The sequence below is a fragment of the Trachemys scripta genome, chromosome 5 (genome assembly GCF_013100865.1).
Source record: "Trachemys scripta elegans isolate TJP31775 chromosome 5, CAS_Tse_1.0, whole genome shotgun sequence".
NCBI classification, from domain to species: Eukaryota; Metazoa; Chordata; order Testudines; family Emydidae; genus Trachemys; species Trachemys scripta.
The window spans coordinates 43,804,962-43,827,150 of NC_048302.1; the positions used below are offsets into that span (position 1 = coordinate 43,804,962).

The 22,189-nt window shown below is 41.2% G+C and overlaps 1 protein-coding gene across 8 annotated transcripts in view; it reads right to left on the bottom strand.

Annotated features, from left to right (window-relative positions):
• The window catches only part of SCLT1 (sodium channel and clathrin linker 1), a 128,471-nt gene that overhangs the window by 15,601 nt on the left and 90,681 nt on the right, over positions 1-22,189 (bottom strand). For 4 of the 8 annotated variants that reach the window (XR_004645945.1, XR_004645944.1, XM_034772425.1 and 1 more), the window contains exon 20: positions 2,591-2,669. The exons of 1 other annotated variant lie outside the window; for it this stretch is intronic. Coding sequence is in view for 4 of the 7 variants with exons in the window: in XM_034772425.1 (XP_034628316.1) it covers positions 2,591-2,669 (79 nt within the window). In the remaining 3 variants the exon portion in view is untranslated. Of the gene's footprint in view, positions 1-2,590; positions 2,670-7,866; positions 8,002-13,333; positions 14,484-14,985; positions 15,428-22,189 lie in introns of those variants that run through there. 3 more of the 8 variants (XR_004645946.1, XM_034772430.1, XM_034772429.1) reach the window with 3 other exon arrangements.

The following is a 22,189-nucleotide window of genomic DNA, read 5'->3' on the forward strand; positions in this document are numbered from 1 at the left end:
TAGCATAAGTAGTTAGCACATACTGTAAGGGACCATTCAAAGAAGAGTGCCCCCTTAACACCTCTTGAGTCATAGGACAAAAAGGGGGGTTAATGGGTTACAGATTTTGTAATAAGCCATAAATTCAATGTATTATTACAACAATCTGTAACCCACTAACCCCTCTTTTTGTTCTAGAAAGGGTCTTGTCTTATATTTTCAGTCCTTTGTTGCCCCAGGACTTACCAGGAAGAGGCCAGGAGGCTTGAAAACAAAAACATTTTAGCTTCTCAGAAAACAGCTAAAATAACAAATCTAAAAGAAAAAGATGGGATCAAGGAAAACTACTACTGTGGCAGCAGAAGTTCTGGCAGCAAGCAGGAGAAGGGTGTGTGGCTAGCACAGGTTGTGATGCAGCTTTGAGCTGCCTCCAGAAACTGCAGACAGGAGAGGTATAGATCATAAATATCTGAAATGTGGGAGATGCAGGGCTGCATAAAATGGAGGTTACTTACCTGTAACCGGAGGTGCTTTGAGATGGGTGGTCCCAAGCTGTATGCGCACCATGTGCCTGAATCTGGATTTTTTTTTAAATAAGTAGTATCTTTTGACCCACACGTGTGCTCTGAATTGAGAGAATGAAAGGGGTGCAGGCAGATTCCCCTCCAGTTTCCCATTTTCACCACAGTCCAAATAATTCACAGCAGAGAGGATGGAAGGAATGTAGTGGAATACAGACTGGAACCACACATCTCAAAGAATCTCCAGTTACAGGTAAGTAACCTTCCTATCTTCTTTGAGTGATGGTCCCACTGCGTATTCCATGTGTGAGAGATTAACAAGTAGTAGTCAAACAGGAAGTGGATGCCAGGACACAAAAGTGATAGCAGACCGTAGTACTGCTGTCCACACAGCTGAATCCATGGATGACTGGGACCAGAACATAATGCTTCACGAAGATATGCAAAGAGCTCCAAGTAACTGCCCTACATATGTGTGTGTGTGTGTGTGTGTGTGTGTGTGTTGCCCTTTGGTGGAATGAGCCCTCAAACCGTGTGTGTGTGCGCGCACCCAACATCCACTTAGCTCTGCCAATATAGCTTGTCCCCTTTATTGCTCTGCTATGAAAACGAATAGTTTACATTTCTTTCTAATGTCCTCTGTATATAAAAGGCCAAAATACTTCGTATATCCAGAGAGCCTTCTCTCCTCCCCCAAATCATGTGGTTTCGGACAAAATACGGTAAGTGGATTACCTGATTCTCATGAAATTCAGAAACTACTTTAGAGATGAATCTGGGGTGAGGGAGTAATGAGACCTTTTCCTTATAGAAGATCGCATATGGCAGGTCCGCCATGAGCGCTCCCAGCTCATTGACTCTTCTGGGTGATATCATAGCTATATGAAAGGCCACCTTCATAGACAGATGGGCCACAGAGCAAGTGACTAGAGGCTCAAAGGGAGGTTTAGTGAATGACGACAGGACAAAACTGAGGTCCCACTGAGGTGCCAACTTTACCAATAGTGGAAAGGATCTGAGGAGCACTCTCAGAGATGTAGTTGTGACAGGATGAGTGAAGATCATATGGTTATCCACCAGAGGAGGGAAAGTGCTGATCACTGCTAAATGTACTTGCACAGAAATGGGATCTGAAGACTTTGGGGGTAAGTAGATACTCTCAGGGTATGTCTACACTACAAATTACTTAGGTGTAACTTATGTTGCTCAGGGCTATGAATAATCCCCACTCCATAGTAATGTAAGTTATACCAACCTAAACACTGGTGTAGACAGTGCTATGTCAGTGGGACAAGCTCTCCCGCGGACACAGCTACTGCCTCTCATGGAGGCAGGTGTTATTAAGCGGATGGGAAAGCTCTGTCCTGTCAGCTTAGGGTGTCTTCACCAGAAATGCTACAGCGGCGCAGGTTGCAGGGACGTGCTGGCCGCCTCTTTCCGCAGCTCCCATTCGCTGGGAACGGCGAACTGTGGACACTGGGAGCTGCGGGCGGCCATGCCTGCGGACGGTCAATGTAAACAAACTGTCTCGCGGCCTGCCAGTGGATTACGCTGATGGGCCGCAGGTTGCCCAGCACTGTTTTAGAGAGTGCTATCCCAGATATAGTACAAGTGTGACAAAGGCATATCTGTGTTCAAAATGTCAATTAATTATTTAATAAGGCACACTTTTCAAACAAACCTTCCTTTACTTTTAAAGTATAATGGAAGGTGCATTCGTTTATTCATTCCTACAGATATTCTGTAAACTCAACCACTCATATAGTATGCTAAGAACACTGCCTTTTTTTACTATGCTACTGCATAATGAATGTAATGGGCCCACCTTTAAAAGGCATACATGAATAAGATTAAATGATCTTTAAATAACATTTTCTGAATCACCACACAATTTAAATATTAGTAACCATGAAAGAGGATCTCTCCTTTCTCATGTTTCATGATTCGGGAGCAAAGTTAAGAGGGATTCTAAAATCTTCAGAGGCACTTATAAACTAACTACGTAACTCATCTGGATAAGGTTCAGTAAGATTCTACAATATGTGCATGTAGTTGTATCAAAGTAGTTCCCATGAGGGTCATTATCTTACCTCGGCTATCTTTTCATTTGCCATTTCCAGCTGAGAAATCAGCTCTTGTGTATGAAGTTTCTGTCGACTCAGCTCACTTCTATCAATCAGACCAAAGAAGCTGATCAATGTACAGTAATGCATCTGTTATCCAAATAACTAACATTTAATAGATCATTTCTTGAGGAAGTTTTCCTGGTTTAGTCCATTTTTAATTAGACTGTTGCTCACAACACACCCAGTCAGAAAATATCCCAACTCTAGCTTCTCAGTGATATATTAAAAAGGGTGATGGCAAAGACACGGTGTATTTTTTGTTGAGACCAATAGCCTTTGTCTTCAACATAAATACTACATTATACAAATATAGCATTAAGCACACTCAGTACACATGCAAATTTTATTTGCAGTGTTCCCTGCTTACATGTTAATAAACTGATAAGTCAACTAAATTAATATCATATGATTAACCTAAAAAACAAGCATATTGACCAATTCAGGGAAGTACCTGATGCACAGTCTGAAGAACATAAAATATAATTGCTCATTTTAATCTTTAAAACTGTAGGCAGAGATATGGCAATACAATTTTTAGAGAGAAAAGTACGGTAGCATGATATAATTACAAGTGTTTCGGTAAGACATTACTTAAGAGTAGAAGGAATTATGTAAATTGTAAGGTGAAAAAGGATACAGGAAAAGGACAACAGCCATTCAGTCAAATGGAGAAAAGAGGCAGAAACATAACTTTTGAACAGAAACTAATCAGCTGGAAAACAACCTCTCCCCCAGTCTGTAATTAGTAGTTAGTTTATAAATTAAACTTCAGAGCATTTTGGAATAGCTTGTTCAGGATGAAAAGTGCTTCTAAAAACCACATTCTATTGTATTATAACTAGCCTTTAATGATCTCAGAAAGACTGTCTAAGAATCAGAGTTTAAGGCCAGAAGGGACCACTAGATAATCTACTCTGACCATCTGTATATCACAGGCCACCAACACCACCCAGCACCAGAACACTAAAAAGATGAAATCAAAGTAAATGAGACCCACAGAAGATTAGAATATTATGAGCCACAGGCAGAGAATAGGAGGGACTGAGGTGCACCAATGCTCGAGGTTAATGGCAGGGAATTAAGTGAAATATACCCATAATCCTGGCAAGTGACCCACACCCACGTGCTGCAGAGGAAGGCCAACCTCCCTCCCTGCCAATATCACTGCCCATCTGACCTGAGGGAAAATTCCGTCCTAATCCCACATGTGGTCATCAGTTAGATCCTGGGCATATGAGTAAGAACCAGCCAGCCAAGCCCCTGAAAGAGAGAATGCTTGGTGCATCTCAGAGCCCTAGCCCCCTCTGCCCAATGTCCTGTCTCCAGCCAGGGAAATCTCTGAGGCTTCAGAGGAAAGATATAAAAAACCCTTCCCAGAATACATCGGTGGGAGAGGGAGATCCCTTCCTGACCCCTGATGGTGAGCAGCTGAAACCCTGAAGCATGAGCTTCAGGAACATAAGACATAAATTGGAAGCGAGCCCCAGCACTGTTGAGCTCTGGCCCCTACCATCACAAACAGCCCTGTCACGCAACTGTCTTCATAAATTTGTACAGCTCCCTCTTACAGTTCCCCACAACTTCTATAGGGAGTCTGTTCCAGAATCTCACCTTTCTGATGGTTACAAACTTTCTTCTAATTTCCAGCCTAAATTTGTTCATGGCCAGTTTATATCCATTTGTTCTTGTGCCAGCATTGTCCTTTAGCTTAAATAGTTCTTCACCTTACCTGGTACATACCTCTCACCCCAATGTGTTTACAGAGAATAATCATATCTCCCCTCAGCCTTCTTTTTGCTAGACTAAACAATCCAAGCTCTTCCAGTGTCCTCCCATAAGACAGGATGATCAGGGGAATGAAGAGCCTAATAGCTTTTCTCTGCAGCTGTTCTAGTTTAAATTCATCTTTCTTGAACAAGGGTGACTACAATTGTACACAGTGTTCCAAATGAGATCTTACCAGTGTCTTATACAACGGCATTAATACATCACTATCACTATTGGAAATGCCCCACCTAATACATCTTAGGATCACATTTGCCCTTTTCCCCCCACAGCCACATCACATTGGTGGCTCATGGCCTTCCTGTGATCGATCCACACACTCAGGTCTCTCTCTTCCTCCATCACAAGCTCCCAGCTTGTAGCAGAAATTCTTATTATTAGACCTTAAGAGCATGACCTTGCACTTTGTTCTACTGAATTTCATCCCATTTTTGTCACTTCAGTCTTCCATATCTTTCCTGTACAATATTCCAATCCTCCTCTGTATTGATGATGCCTCCCAACTTTATGTCAGCAGCAAATTTCATTAGCACACTTCCTACTTTTTGTGCCAAGGTCATTAATAAAAATATTGAACAAATTTGGTCCCAAGACCAATCTTTGAGAAACTCCACTAGTAGTAACCTCCCTCTAGTCTAATAATACATCTTTCAGCACAGTCGGTAGACTTCTCCCATTTAGCCAATTCCTTATCTACCCTAGAATGCTCGTACTGATCCACATTTTCTCTAATTTAACTAATGATTTCATGTCAAATGCTTTACTGAAGTTCACATATATTAAATCTACTGCACTTCCCCTTTCTTAAAAATCTGTTGTTTTCTCAAAAGAGGAAATCAGGTTAGCCCAGCATGGTCTACCTTTGGTAAATCCATGTTGTAGTACATCCCCTTTAACATTTATCTGTATGAATTTCAATTTCTAGACACTGATTTCCATCAGCCATACTGTTTTCATACACACATTCCATATCACAATTGTTACTTAAAACTGAGACAAAGTATTCATTTAGTTTTTGGGCCATACCTAGATTATCTTTAATTTCCTTCCCATCCACACTGCATAGCGGCCCAAAGTATGTAGCTCAAAAACTTGTCTCTTTCACCAACAGAAGTTGGTCCAATAAAAGCTGTTACTTCAGCCACCTTGTTTCTCTAATAATCTGGGACCAACATGACTACAACACTGTAAAACATCTCTTCTTATTTATTTTAATTTCCTTGGCAACAGCTGATTCAGCTTGACTTTTAGTAAGTCTATTTCATTCTTACATTTTCTAACCTCCATAATGTAGCTTTCTTTGCTTACTCCTAAATAAGCTTTTTGAGGTAGCTGTTCATCCATGTGGGTCTGGAGCCTTTCCCTACAAGGTTTTTTTCCCTTTGCTTGGGATTTGAATCCTTGAGCTCTTTAATTCATCTAACTTCGTTAACTGCAGCAATTCCCTTAATTTCCCAAAGTCTGCCCTTTTGAAATCAAAACTCAGTTGATTATCTGGTTTTGATTACATGATTTCAGTGAAATAGCAGGATAATCAACTCATGATCACTCGATCCAAGGTTATTTCCTACAACCAGCTCTTCTTTGATGTCCTCACTACTTACCAAGACCAAGACTAAAATGGCCATCATCTCTTGTTGGTTCAGTGATGATTTGATGAAAAAAACTGTCATCTTTCACATCCAGGAATAAGTGGGCTCTACTAGTATTAGCAGCATTAGAATATATAATCTATAGCCAGGAAGATAAAGTCCCCTGATTATGACAATACTCAGTAGTATTTATCACTCTAATATGAGAGAGATCACTATGCATACCTGAATCTGGCCCTCTGGTCTATAGCAGAGCCTTAAAATTATTCCTACAGAACCATTTTTACAGTCCTTCACAGAAATGACCCGAGGAGGAGAGAAGTCAGAAAATGGTTGGACGCAGAAGCTGGGGATGTACATCATCATTGAGGGGGTATCTGATGGAAGTTACTTATGCATGAACTATCACTAACTGTATGAGCTAGGTCTGTATTTAAATATAGCTAATATTAAACTACGCACATACTGATAAATTTTTTTTTTTGAAAATAAGGAAATTGTTAATTTTAAATCGTCAAACACTACCTTTTTAAATATCATTTTACGGTCCAAAGAATAATTCTGAATTCAAAATACTAAACAAGTCATTGAAAAATAATCTATTCCTTCTACACTTGTGCAATGAAGTGTGGAACTGGCACATTGAACAGCACAGACTTTATCAGAGTGGATGTGATCATGTACAGCAGGGGTCAGCAACCTTTCAGAAGTGGTGTGCCGAGTCTTCATTTATTCACTCTAATTTAAAGGTTTCGCGTGCCAGTAATACAGTTTAACGTTTTTAGAAGGTCTCTTTCTGTAAGTCTATAATATATAACCACTATTGTTGTATGTAAAGTAAATAAGCGTTTTAAAATATTTAAGAAGCTTCATTTAAAATTAAATTAAAATGCAGAGCCCCCTGGACCAGTGTCGAGGACCCGGGCAGTGTGAGTGCTACTGAAAATCAGCTCGTGTGCCGCCTTTTGCACGTGTGCCATAGGTTGCCTACCCCTGATGTACAGTGTTACACCAAGAAAATATTTTTAGTTGGAACGTCACACCAAACTACTCTTGAATCTTTTAGGGTCTGCTTAGCAAGTGTCTGCAGTGTGAACTTCAGTTCACTGATATTAGGGTGCAATTCCTGTAATGACTGTCACGGTGATATTTTGGGGATCACCCAGCCCAGTAAGGGGTTTTGTCACTGGCTATCCTGTAACACTGGGATGCCTTAATGGTATGCTGTTATGGCTCAGATCTCTGACACCAGGTCTCACCCTGATTTCCAACAGCCTAGTTACTCCTTGTAAGGTCACTCCAACAGTCCCAAGTCTTCCCAAGTTCTGAACTACCAGACATTCAGACTATTCCCCTCTGGTTCATCACCCCCAAAGGGATGAAACCAGCTCCCCCCCCCCCCCCCGTTATCAGTTCACTTTGGCACATACATTCCACAGTTTGTGCACTAGATGCCTGCTTGGGTAAAAATAAACAAAAAGTTTATTTAATAGAAAAACTGCAGATTCAAAGATGAAATAGTAAGGGTGCATCAAGGGAAAGCAAACACCTCCAAGTTACACAGAAAACAAACAAAGATGTCATCTCAGGCTTTACACTTCCATATTAGATAGCTTGTATTAGAAACGGGATTCTATTGCCTTTGAACAGTTTCCCAGTTACTCACTAGCTATAGGAGGGATCCAACATTTCACAGACAGCTTCTTGTCAAGAGGCTGTACCTCAGTTTCTAGATGAAAACTTCAGTTTCAAGCCTCCTTTTATAAATGGCTGCTCCTGCCCCTTTTTTAAACCCTCTCCTGGCATAGTGACTCATGGTTATTCAGAGTCGGGAAAATTCCCCCTAATTGATAGCCAGAATACCTCAGTATCTTTCCATTAACTTTAATGGTCCACCACTGTGTTTTCCTGGGTTGCACGGCAGATTGTTACTTGAGTCTAGTTTTGTGTAAACACCTGGCTTGTGAGGCGCCTTTCCCTGTCTCATTGCTCACAGCCCTGTTGTGAGGTGAAATGGAAATTGATTAGCACAATTCTCCATATACACAAATACATAAATTCATAACCATAGTCTGTATCATAATAACCATGAAGTTCTGAGCATTACAAGCTTTCATAAAAGACACTACTCGATATATTTCCATAGTACACTAATGAAGCACATAGAACACTAATGCTAATTTTTGGGCCTAAACCTTCTGAGGTCCTCGTAGGGTTTCTGGACCCTGATTGTCATACTAACACATCTTTAAAGGAAAGGATTTAGCCTTATAAATGACAAGGAACAATAAAGGTACTGGGCTAAAGAGATGATCCATTCTGCTTATTAAAAAAATTAGAATTAATAAAAAAAACAAAGACAAAGGCTTTAAAAAAGTTGATCAAATTAGTTTCTATTCAATATTGTCTTTGCAAAGTAAGTAGAAAACAAAAGGTGAGCTGTTTAGTATTTTGGCAGATGGATGATGAATCTGCCAGCTGCAGCAAGTACCTACTGCAAAACTCTCATATGACAAATATAGTACGTGCCAGATGTTTTTTTCTGTTGAATTATACTATCATATGCTTCAGTTACTCTTAATAATTATGCATTCTGTGGACTGCCAGTACCTGCAGCTGTCTCTCATCCTTAAAATAGGCAGCTATGGCTGCCAAACGTTATAGTAGTATAGCCAAGAATAATGTTTTAGAAATGGAGGAAGCCTCCTTTGGCTCAAAATGCTGTGTAATTCAGTTAATACATTGTATGGTACATCAAAGTACACGGTTCTGGTCAACACCTATATTTAGACATGAAAACTGGAGATTAGTTACACAGTAATACAAGGACAAGTCTGAGGACTCTCGAGGAATTTACATGACTAGATGTGTAATGACATGGGCACCACAACTAGGACATGGTGAATGAGAAAACTGGAACAAAGATACCTAAGGCACCTGCAGTCAAGTGAAGATAGAGTTAAGAATAAAATTAAAAGCATCATAATAAATAGAACACTTGCCATACAGATTGTGAATTTATGTATGAATTTATCACTGCTCATTGATGAAAGCTTTAAAAAAAAGCAACTCACCACTTCATTTGCTGAAACATAACAGATCTGTTCTCTCAGCCAGTTAGATTTCAATGCAGATAGCTACATTAACGCAATGTTAGTTACAAATGTAATCATATAACTAAGAATCTCACAGCAACTTGTCCCCATATTATATTTTTTCATGTTGAGACTGCTAAATGCATGTGTCAATATGTACAGTATGTGTATCACTAGAATTTTTTTTCCATTGACTGAAAATTGTGACTTTTATAGTTTCATGCGATTTTTAAATAAATTATTTTTTATAAAGAAAAAGACAGCTTGTGCTTAATGATGCTAGCATTAAATGGCTCTGGTTAGCTTTGTAGATAAAAATTTCATTCTAATGAAAAAAGCTTAGAGATAAATATTATTGCCCTTACTCAGGTTAAGTAGTACCTTTACTCTGCAATCATCTATGGATTTCAGTGTGATTACTGGCAGACTAAGGTATGCTCAATGCTAGGGAGGCAAAAGCTATCAGAATTTGCAGAAAAATCTTAAAATTATGTGATCTACTTTTTTTTTTTTTTTTTTTTACATTAGCAGTTTTCATTTTCTCCCCTGAAGGCCATTTTTAGTATCATTTTACTGTTTGTTTCAATATGATATTTGCAATCTTCCTTGTGAATATTGTTTTAGCCACTGTCTCTACCAGAATCCTGTTAAGGAGAAATGTGCTGATGTTACATGGCAAGGAGGATTTCCTTAGGATCTGCTAAAACGTTATGGTCACTAATTATCTGCTAAATCATTTTTCTACTTACTTCCTCCCCCCCATCCCTAAATTTAGGACATATGTCACTGAAGTCTAAATACTAAGATGGGTGAACTAGAGTGCCTGGCATTAAGTGAGGACATTGATACAGTAGGCATCATGGAAACTTGGTGGAATGAGGATAATCAATGGGACAATGCAATACCTGTACAAAAAATATACAGGAATGACAGAGTGATTTGCACTGGTGGGGGAATGGCACTACAAGTCAAATACGGTGAAAATCTTAAATGAATCAAACTGTACCATAGAATCGCTATGGATAGAAATTCTATGCTTGAGTAATAAGTGTAGCAGTACAAATGTACTATTAATGGTGGTGACCAGAATGGTGACAGTGACTGTGAAATGCTCAGGAAGATTAGAGAGGCTTCAAAGGCAGAAAACATAACAATAATGGGCGATTTCAACTATTCTCATATTGACTGGGTAAAAGTCACCTCAGAACATGATGCAGAGATAAAATTTCTAGACACCATAAATGACCGCTTCTTGGAGCAGCTAGTTCTGTAACTCACAAGGGGAGAGGCAATTCTTCAATTGTGTCTCCAATGTTGAGGCCTTTTCCAGCACCAAAAGTGATGGTTTCACGTATACTATATCAGGAACTGCTGAAGATCTACCTAGACAGCTAGAAGATACTGGAAAGAAACAGAATTATAGACATGTCATAAAAGTAGATATGAGAGAAATGATACAACCAAGTTCCAGCTCATATTAGAAAGTTAGTATGGGGGTGGGGGGGGGAGGGGAAGGGGTTAGTAAGTCTGCAAATGACACAGAACTTGCTGACTTTAAACTTTTGTTTTTCAACCCATCCATGCAGGAAACTTTATGATTCAGAAAAGAATCAGCAATACCACTCCTGCACTAGGTAGTATTACTCTAAACCTTCTACAGATTTGATATAAAAGATGGTTTTTTTGGAACACTTATTCCATTGCAAATACCTATACTTAAAAAGCCTAGTGCAATAGTAACATATAAAAATTCCCATCCCAGTGTGTGGTGTGTAAGCACTATCTGCAGAGGAAGATGTTTATGCATGAAATTATTACCTTAACAAAATTAGGGCATGTTCACAGTTCAGCTAAAAATATTTTTTCCTCAAAGTTATAAAAATATAGATGGTAATTTTGGACTATGAATACAGAGTCTTGCTGAAATAAAAGGATTTTTAAGTATAGGTGTTTGCAATGGAATAAGTGTTCCAAAAAAACAAATTTTATATCAAATCCTTAGAAGGTTTAGAGTAATACTACCTAGTGCAGGAGTGGTATTGCTGATTCTTTTCTGAATCATAAAGTTTCCTGCATGGATGGGTTGAAAAACAAAAGTTTAAAGTCAGCAAGTTCTGTGTCATTTGCAGACTTACTAACCCCTTCCCCTCCCCCTCCACCCCCATACTAACTTTCTAATATGAGCTGGAACTTGGTTGTATCATTTCTCTCATATCTACTTTTATGACATGTCTACAATTCTGTTTCTTTCCAGTATCTTCTAGCTGTCTAGGTAGATCTTCAGCAGTTCCTGATATAGTGTACGTGAAACCATCACTTTTGGTGCTGGAAAAGGCCTCAACATTGGAGGCCCAAGTGTTTCCTAAGTTTGTGTAAACAATCTGCCTCATTTCCCAAACTTCCATACAGTCTTTCATTTGCAGATTTTTTTTTAAACCTATAGAAGCCATTTTTCTGATGGGCCTTGCCAGGTCTCAAGACTGACTGGGCTGTTTGTGCTTCCTTTCTTTGTTGGGATATTGGAACCCTCTTTTTTCTCATACACATTTCATTCATCTAATTTTCCCTCCCCATGTACAATTCTCACTTGCTATATACTCTCCTGAACTTTGCTGCTGATTTTGAAATATTTTTGTTTTCCATTGTTATTTTTGACTTTGCTTTCTGTCTCTGCTCTGTTATATGCCAGCCTCATGTAAAACCCGTAGAATTATGGCCAGTTCTGTACACACTCCTGCAAGGCAGGAAAAAACACTTTTAGCCAGTCTTCTCCCAGAAGGATGTATCTATGTGAAAATTATCTTCTATTCTACAGAGCAGGGATGGCCAACTGGAGCCTGAGAAGGAGCCAGAATTTACCAAAGAGCCACAATATTATGTAATGATCATATTAGTATATATGTGTGTGTGCGTAACACACACACACACTCATATAAGTTGATACTGTATATTTATTATGCATTTATAATGTATAGTTAACAATAACAACAACTTGTCTTAACGTTTTACTTAGTGGGACTTCTGGCAATCTTTGCTTTTAACAATTCCTTTGAAGTAGTTTGGTTTGTGTTCAGTTGTGCTCACACGCAGCAGTTCTCTTAAGTGGCTGTCTGTCAAAACGGATCAGTGCTTGGATTTCACATGTTTGAGTGTTGAGAAAACAGACTCATAAAGATAGGTCGAGGCAAACATAGAGATTAATTTTAGGGCCGTACCTCTGATGATGGGGTATTTATTTTTTGGTACAGATTTCCAGAAAGTAAGGGTCCCCTCAGTCTTCTGAACCGATTTCAATCTGTCATCTTCCAAAAGTTCAATTATTTCCATCTGGGATGTCGCTTCATCAGTAACTAAAGGGGGCTTCAGACAATCGGCTTCAGATTTCTGATTGACCCTTTTAGTGCTGATTTGAGGTCTTTTCTGCTGCAAATCTTGGAATCTTTCCTCAAAACTGTCGAAGATTTTTTTTATCATGTTCCCATATCTAGTTGTGCTCTGTTTTAGGGGTTCTGCTGCATCTTTTTTTGATCTGTCTGGAAGTTGTGACATTGAGGGAAAGCGTGTCAGCTCTCCCTCAAGCATTTGTCTGTGAAACAACTGCAGTTTGTTCATGAATGCTACTATACTTTGCACTAGATCAGACAGCAACTGGAATTGTCCTTGTAAGTCCACGTTTAGTTTATCCAAATGCAGCAGCATGTCTGCAAGAAATGCCAAGTCTAGAACCCACCCAGGATCTGTAAGTTCAGGGTGCATTCGTTGCTTCTCCTCCATAGACAATTTTACTGGTTCCAGGAGCTCGAAAAAACAGGAAATAACTTTACCTCGAGAGCCATCGAACTGCGCAGCAAAATGTCAAATTGGCAGGGGAAGTAGTCTTCATCCAGTTCTTCGATTAGATTTTGAAATTGTCTGTGATTGAGTGCATTTGAGCGAATGAAATTCACAATGTGCAAGACTGGTTTCATGATGTGATCAAATTGGAGATTTTTAGATACCAGTTGCTCATGATGAATAATACAGTGAAATGTCCAAAATTCGGGAAAACTCTCGTCAGATTTACAAAGCCCTACTAATCCATTCACAGATCCCCACATGGATGGAGCCCCATCTGTTGCAATGGCAGTGGGGCTGAGGGAGGGAGGGGGGGGCTAGGTGCCGCATCCTTCCCCCTCCTTCCCTGAGCCGCTTCAATGCTGCAAAACAGCTGATCGCAGTGGGAGGGGCTGGGCGCCACATCCTTGCTCCTCCCCTTCCTTCCCAGAGCTGCAACGCCATGAAACAGTTGATCGTGGCCAGTGGGCGGGGCAGGTACTGATGAGTGGGGACAACACTGGCTGTCGCTGGGGGAGAGGCGGGGTACTGATAGGGCTGCCGATGGCTGAGCACCCACCATTTTTTCCCCCAGAGTTGGCTCCTGGCAGGAGCCGTATATTTTCTTTTGAAGAGCTGCATGTGGCTCCGGAGCCACCAGTTGGCCACCCCTACTACAGAGGTTCTTATATCATCCATCATCATAGTATCTGAGTGCCTTCCAGTAGGGCATTAAGTAATGCGACTAACATCGGTCACATGTTGTTTGGTCCATCATTCTCTCTCCACAGGGAGCAGTATTACAGTGGGGGGTCTTGTTTTGGTAGAAATTTTAAATATACACATATTGCTATGTATTTCTGTTAGAGAAAACAAGGTAAAAAATTCACCTTGCACTTTGAGCACAAGGCAGTGAGGTTTGCGATGGTCCTTAGTTTTTGGGTGAGTTTATTCCACAGTCTTGGATGAGACTCTGAGAAAATTCTGTCCCCCACACAGACTAGCTTTACTCTTATTGTAGAGAGTTCTGTTGTGCCAGAAGAATGAAGATGTCAATCATGGTCTTTATCCCAGAAGTTTAGACTCAGACTTTAAAGCCAGAATGGACCACTGTGATCATCTAATCTCTATACAGAACTTTATCCACCCACTCCTGTAATAGATCCACAACCTCAGACTGTTACTGAAGTCCTCAAATAATGATTTAAAGACTTGAAGTTACATAGGACCTACCATTTATTCTAGGTTAAACCAGAAAGTGACTCATGCTTCAGAGGAAGGCAAAATACCCTTAGGATCCCTGCCAATACGACCTGGGGAAAAAATCCTTCACAACCCCAAATATGGTGATTAGGTAGTCTTTTAGATATCCTGAGCTCAGGCCATGGAGTGCGTTGAAAGGAAGGACCAAGACCTTGAACTTGATTAAAAATTCTACAGGAAGCCATTGTAGGGAGTGGAGAATAGGTCTGCGTTCATGGTAACCTGGGTTGCTGAGGAGACCTGTTGTAGCATTCTGTATCAGCTGAAGTTTCCTAAATGCCAAAGGCATATGGCATTGCTGTAGTCCAGCTGAGAAATGACAAAGCCAGGAAAAACTGAGGTTAGGTCATCATTCATCAGGAAGGGACAATCTCCAAGCCAGCTGGAACCACTAAGATAAGCAATAGCCAACCTACATAATCATGTGATCCTGTTGTTCACCCTTGTCTTCTTTCCCCCTCTTCCCTTATTGCTTGGAACATTTTATGCACCTTGTTTTAAATTAGACTGTAAGCAGTTGAGGGAGGGGACTGTATCTTTCTGTGTACGTGTATAGCACTTAGTGCAATAGGGCCCTGACTGAGGCTAATGGTGTTATTGTAATACAAATGAACAACACATTTTAAATTATTATCTACACAGCCCATCTTACATGTATACTGGTACATGAGCAATTGACTAGACCAAGATATCTCAGACAGGACAGTAGTATCTCCTGGTAAACAGCATCAAAGACTGCAGAGGTCTAGGAAGATGAGAATAGACATCTTCCTTCTATCCACTGACAGGAGTAGATGACCCGTTAGTACCACTAACATGGTTTCAGTTCCATGTCCTGGCCTGAATCCAATTATCTTTCCAACCAACTAGCAAAAATACAAAGTATTTGGGCCATTAAAAAATCTATATGGTCGTCATTACTATATTATACAAAGAACTTTAACATTAGGCAGAATTTCACGAAGAAAGACAAAATAAACCAAAAAATCCCACAACCAGTAAAAAGGAAGTTTAACAACTTGATATATCTACTTCACTCCAGCTGCAGAAGGAAAACAGCTTACCATCCCATGCATTCTTGGAACTTTTGGAAGAGTCAACCTACCTGCGTGATCAGAGAACATCTTACCAACTGACTGCCTCACCACTGATGGCTCTCCCCACCTGAATGCTGTTTTTGCTCTGCCTTTTCTTATACCACTGTTCCCTGAATTGACATCAGTAAGGGAAGTAAGGCAAATCTAGAAAAAACGCTGGGAAAGGAGAAGGAGAGGTTTCCATACTGGAAAAGACAGTTTGGGACTGTGTCTACACAGGAATCTCATTATGGATTCCCTCTACTCCCTATGATGGTCTAATCCTGAAACCTGGATATCAACCAGTACTGATGGTATAAAACATCTTAGAGTCAGATTTCCAAGGATAAGTAGTTTAGATGCCTAAATTGGAAAAACCGCCTCTAATCAATGTTCTGATTATACAGGGTAAAATGAGACTATCAAACAGAAGCACAAAAAATCTAGATGGCATTAAACTGAGTTGCAACCTGATGAATGTAGAATATCCCAATTATTCATTAAATCTTAAACAGCTGTTGATGCCTTATGAAAAACATTTAGAAATAATTCTGCTTGTTTCATAACTTTTCTGTATTTCTTTTTCCTGCAATTAAAAGATATTTTTACTATAAGAGTTATTTGATTCTACCATTTATCCCTGAAATCATGAACCTCTTTGTGATGTGTCAAATCACTGCTATGGAGATTATCTACAATTTTTGAGAAGTCGTCTGCTTCAGAGATAAAATGTGCTATTTATTATGTATTTTCATGTGCTGAATTCAAATATGACAATTAAAACAACTGATTGGCTACTGTTTCTAAGATATTAAAGTTTTTACATTTTATGTCTATGTATATTGTGTAGATGGTAGAGTTTTAATCATAAATTGTAAACCTAGGTCTTTTCATGTGTTTATGGTTGCTTTACATGATAATATTTCACCTGTCCTGTTTATGTAACACTTTAAAAATCAGCAAAAGGGTTATGTAAATAAAATTTATTATGAAACAAAAGGCAAAAAACTATTCTGTACATAGTTTAGTCGTATTCAGTGTCTACTCGGCGCTTCTTGGCTTGCCTCTTGTATTCATTAAATGGAGCATCTCTTGTCACAGTCCAGCAATAGTCTGCAAGCATTGATGGGCTCCATTTGCCCTGATAGCGTTTCTCCATTGTTGCAATGTCCTGGTGAAATCGCTCGCTGTGCTCGTTGCTCACTGCTCTGCAGTTCGGTGGAAAAAAATCTAGATGAGTGTGCAAAAAATGTATCTTTAGTGACATGTTGCAACCGAGGCGTTTGTATGCCTTGAGGAGGTTTTCCACCAACAACCTGTAGTTGTCTGCCTTGTTGTTTCCGAGAAAATTTATTGCCACTAACCGGAAGGCTTTCCATGCCGTCTTTTCCTTGCCACGCAGTGCATGGTCAAATGCATCATCTCGAAGAAGTTCACGAATCTGAGGACCACAAAGACACCTTCCTTTATCTTAGCTTCACTTAACCTTGGAAATTTTAAACGGAGGTACTTGAAAACTGCTTGTGTTTTGTCAATGGCCTTGACAAAGTTCTTCATCAGACCCAGCTTGATGTGTAAGGGTGGTAACAAAATCTTCCTTGATTCAACAAGTGGTGGATGCTGAACACTTTTCCTCCCAGGCTCCAATGACTGCCGGAGTGGCCAATCTTTCTTGATGCAGTGGGAATCTCTTGCACGACTATCGCATTCGCAGAGAAAACAGCAGTAATTTGTGTATCCAGTCTGCAGACCAAGCAAGAGAGCAACAACCTTCAAATCGCCACAAAGCTTCCACTGATGTTGGACATAGTTTATGCACCTCAAAGGTGTTTCATGTTGTCATAGGTTTCCTTCATATGGACTGCATGACCAGCTGGAATTGAGGCAAAAATTGCCATTATGCAGTAAACCAGCTTTAAGACTCGTCTTCGATGAATCAATGAACAGTCTCCACTCATCTGGATCGTGAACGATGTTGAGGGCTACCATCACACCATTGATGTTGTTGCAGGCTACAAGATCACCTTCCATGAAGAAGAATGGGACAAGATCCTTTTGACGGTCACGGAACATGGAAACCCTAACATCACCTGCCGGGAGATTCCACTGCTGTAGTCTGGAGCCCAACAGCTCTGCCTTACTCTTGGGTAGTTCCAAATCCCTGACAAGGTCATTCAGTTCACCTTGTGTTATGAGGTGTGGTTCAGAGGAGGAGGATGGGAGAAAATGTGAGTCCTGTGACATTGATGGTTCAGGATCAGAAGTTTCATCCTCTTCCTCATCTGACTCAAGTGAGAATGATTCTGATTCATCAGAAACCGGCAGTCTTTCTCCGTGTGGTATTGGGCGTATAGCTGATGGAATTTTTTCTTCTTTGACACACCTTTCCCAACTGGAGGCACCATGCAGAAGTAACAATTGCTGGTATGATCTGTTGGCTCTCTCCAAATCATTGGCACTGCAAAAGGCACAGATTTCCTTTTCCTGTTCAACCACTGGCAAAGATTTGTTGCACAAGTGTTGCAGCATATGTGTGGGGCCCACCTGTTGCCCTGATCTCCAATTTTGCAGCCAAAATAAAGGTGATAGGCTTTCTTAACCATAGTGGTTATACTGCGCTTTTGTGATGCAAAAGTCACTTCACCACAAACATAGCAGAAGTTATCTGCACTGTTCACACAAGTACGAGGCATCTCTGCTCACTTTGGCTAAACAGAAATGTGTCCCTTTGCAAAATCAAACTGACAAATAAGAGAGCACGACACTGTATGATTTCTAGAGCTGATATAGGGCAATTTGTTCAGCAGAGTGATGTAAGCTTCATTATGATTGCATCATCCATGACTTCTAGGAATAACATGATGCAATTCATATCATGTATGATGCAATACCAGCTTCAGATTGCATCATTCATTGTTTTGCCTAAAAAGCAAGTACTGTCCAAACCCAGTCATAGATTTATTCATAGATCCAGTCAAAGATGTATTTTAGTCATTTCTGGTTTAAATTGAGATTCCTTCCCTTTATAACTCACTTATCCTCCGCCATTCCCAAGTCAAGGGTCGTATATACTGACCCAATAGCATATCTTGAAAACTAGAGCCAATCAACCATTTTAAGCATCATTTTCGTTCTCAGTGACCCAGAATTAGTAAAGTTTGACTACATTTATTTCAGACGCATTTTGGCTGTAGAGCAGCGTAATCAAAGAATACTTCAGAGGGTGTATAAGAAAGAGTAGATGAATTCTTTAAAAAAATCTTGTTTTAATGCAAATGTCCCTAGAAAGGGGAAATACAGCAAATATTCACAGAAAGGTCTCAACAGAATACTTTGTCTGTGACACTTCAGCAGATTTTTACACAAAGCAAATAGTAAAATGAGCTCTCATTTAGCAAATACTAAATTTTTATTGAATCAGGAGCATCAAGATTGTGAATTCTTCAAGAAAAAGAATGCATCTTATTAAAGGGATAGTATTACAGCAGTGATCTCCAACCTTTTTAAGTACAAGATCACTTTTTCACTTAAAGATCAACCCAGGATCTACCCCACCCCTTCCCCAAGGCTCTTCCCCGCTCACTCCATTCCCCCCTCCCTGTTGCTTGCTCTCCCCCACCTTCACTGGGCTGGGGCAGAGGATTGGGGTGCGGGAGGGGGTGCAGGCTCTGGGCTGGGGCTGAGGGGTTTGGATTGTGGGAGGGGGCTGACCCTGGGGCAGGGGGTTGGGGTGCAGGAGTGAGGGATGCAAGCTCTGGGAGGGAGTTTGGGTGCAGGAGGGGGCTCCGGGCTGGGGCAGAGTATTGGGGTGCAGGAAAGGGTGTGGGCTCTAGGAGGGAGTTTGGTGCAGGAGGGGCTCTGGGCTGGGGTGTGGGAGGGGATACAAGGTGTAGGCTCCAGCCGGGCGGTGCTTACCACAGGCTGCTCCTGGAAGCGTCTGGCTGCTGGCATGTCTCTGCAGCCCCTGCGGGGTGAGGGGGGACAGCGGGTCTCCGTGCACTACCCCCACCTGCAAGCGCCACCCCAACAGCTCCCTTAGCCAGTTCCCAGTTAATGGGAGCTGCAGGGACAGTGCTGGGGGTGAGGGCAGTGCATGGAGCCACCTCCTCCTCTCTCAGGGGCTGCAGAGACATGCCAGCAGGCAACTGCTTCTGGTAGCGGCATGGGGCCACGGCAGGCAGCCTGCCTGGCCCCGCTGCGCTGCCAGACTTTTAGTGGCTCAGAAATCGCAATCAACTGGTCAGTTCTGGAGCCTCTGCCATCGTCAGGTTGGTAACCACTGTATTAGTGTGAAAAAGAGAGCAAGAAATATTTCTTTGCTCTTAAGAAAAAATCATTTCTATAGTAAACAGTAGAAAAAGGGATAAACATTATGTTCTCTAGTAAACAAGCCATTAATTTACTAGATTTATTCCACTGGGAGTAAACCTAAATTTAATGTACAGAGCAATATTAGCTTTTTTGTTATTAAGCAATTATTTGCATGTCATCCTTTAAGTGCCACTGCTTCAAGCTTAGTAATCACAAAATCAACATGGCCCTACTTTACACATCTGGGCATTAGGGGAGACAAGAAATAACATGTAGGTCAGACTATAGCTGGTCAGAAATATGAAGGCAAGGATGAAGAAGATTGTAAACAGCACAAATATTTATGAGAGTATGTGTGCATGGTAAAATGAGAGAAGATGATAAAGAACAGTTTTACCTGCAGCAATTTGGAACCGATATGAGGATGCAATGTGGTAAGCAGAGAAAACGTTGTTACAGTCACTGAGGTGACAGGTATTGACCAAGTATGACAAACAGCAGGGGTAAAAACTGGTTACTAACTTTCCACAACTGTTCTTTGAGATGTGTTGCACATGTCCATTCCAATCTAGGTGTGTGCGCACCCTGAGCACAGTTGCTGGAAATTTCCCTCAGTGGCACCCATTGGGGCAGCTCGAGGACCCTCTGCTGCCACGCGCCTATAGCACTGGTATAAAGTGCACAGCCAATCCCGCACCTCCTCAGTTTCTTTCTAGAAAACTCCGATGTAGGAGGAGCAGGAGGGCAGTTCATGGAATAGACTTGCGCAACACATCTTGAACAGTAATTATGGAAGGTTAGTAATTGTTTTTTCTTCTTCAAATGATTACATATGTGCATTCCATTCTAGGTGACTTTGGCAGTTGAAAAGGTGGAGGGATCTGAGTTCATGGATATACTGACTGCAGAACAGCTGGACCAAAAGTGGCATAATCTCTTGATGGTTGAGTGATGGTGTAATGGGAGGAGAATGTGTGCCCAACCAGGCTGCTGCTTTACAAATGTCCTGAATAGGGATCTGCGTTAGGAATGCTGCTGAGGATGCTTGTAGCATGTGAAGTCAGGTTAGCTGATGGCAAAAACCCGCCTGATCATAAGAAGTGCGAATACATGAAGTAATCCAAGATGAAATTGTCTGAAGAGATTGGGAGACCCTTATCCTGACCCTTACAGCTACAAACGGGTGGTCTTTCAGAATGGTTTAGTTCTTTCTATGTAGAAAGCTAGGGTTCATCTAATGTCCAATGAGTGAAGGCATTGTTCATTCCTATTTGCAGGTGGCTTCAGGTAGAAGACAGGTAAGTAGATTGCCTGATTGGTATGAACTTTCGTCAGGAAACTGGGGTGAGGACATAAACACACCTTATCTTTAAAGAATATTATGTACAGAGGCTCTGACATGAGGGCACGGAGCTCCGAGACCCTTCTGGCCAAAGCGTGGCCACTAAGAAAATCACTTTCCAGAAGAGGTATAGTAAGGAACACATTGCTAAAGGTTCAAACAGTAGTTCCATAAGCTTAGGTCCCAGGGAGGAACGGTCTCTCTCACTTAAGGGTATAACCTTTGTAGACCTTTGAGGAATAGGACAGACATGTCATTTAAAAAAATGGAATGGTTATCTACCCAAAGGTGGAAAGTTGATATTGCTGCCAGATAAACACTGATAGAGGAGATTGCTAAGCCTTGCTGTTTTAAGTGCTATAGATAATCAAATATATCTTGGAAGGATGACCACATTGGAATGTCCAGACGGAGAACCACTTCCACTTTAAGAGGTAAGTAGCCCTGGTAGAGGGCTTTCTACTACCTAATAGGACCTGATGAACTTGCTCTGAGCAAGCCTGCTCCATGGGATTTAGCCACAGAGCTTCCAGGCTGTTAGGTGAAGGGCACTCAGATTTGGGTGGAGCAGCTGACCATGGTCGTGGGAGATCAGGCCCGGATGTGACAGAAGCAGGATTGGAGTTGCCACTGAAGGGCCTAGAAGAGTGGAGAACCAATGTTGGTGGGGTCATGCTGGGGTTATCAGAACAACCTGGTCCTGGTCCTGCTTGATCTTTAACAGTACTCTTTGCATGAGTGGCATAGGGGGAAAGCATAATAAAGATGTTCAGTCCATGGTAACAGAAAGGTATCAGTGATAGAACCCGGACTGTGACCTCGTAGGGAGCAGAACTGGTACCACTTTCTGTTGTACCTGGTTGCAAATAGATCTATCTGGGGAGTCCCCCACTGTCGGAAAATGTCCCTTGCCACAATCAGGCAAAGAGACCACTGGGGGTGACTGGAAAAAGACCTACTGAGGTGATCTGCCAGCTCGTTTTGCGTTCCAAGAAGATGATCAAGTGGGCTATGCAAAACTTCCATAGCTGAATTGCTTCTTGACAAAGAAGGGAAGAGTGAGCTCCTCCTGGCCTGTTGAGATATAACCTGTCTGCAATGTTGTCCATGAGAACAAACAAGTTTCTGGCTGCAATGTGGGGCAGGAAGGCCTGACAAGCCAAATGAAACACTCTTGAGTTCCCTGACATTGATGTGGAGTGAAAGTTCCACCAGAGGCCTTAAGTTCCGAGTGGCCCCAGAGCACTTGCGTGTCAGAGACGAGGGTTATAGACGGTTGAGTGCGT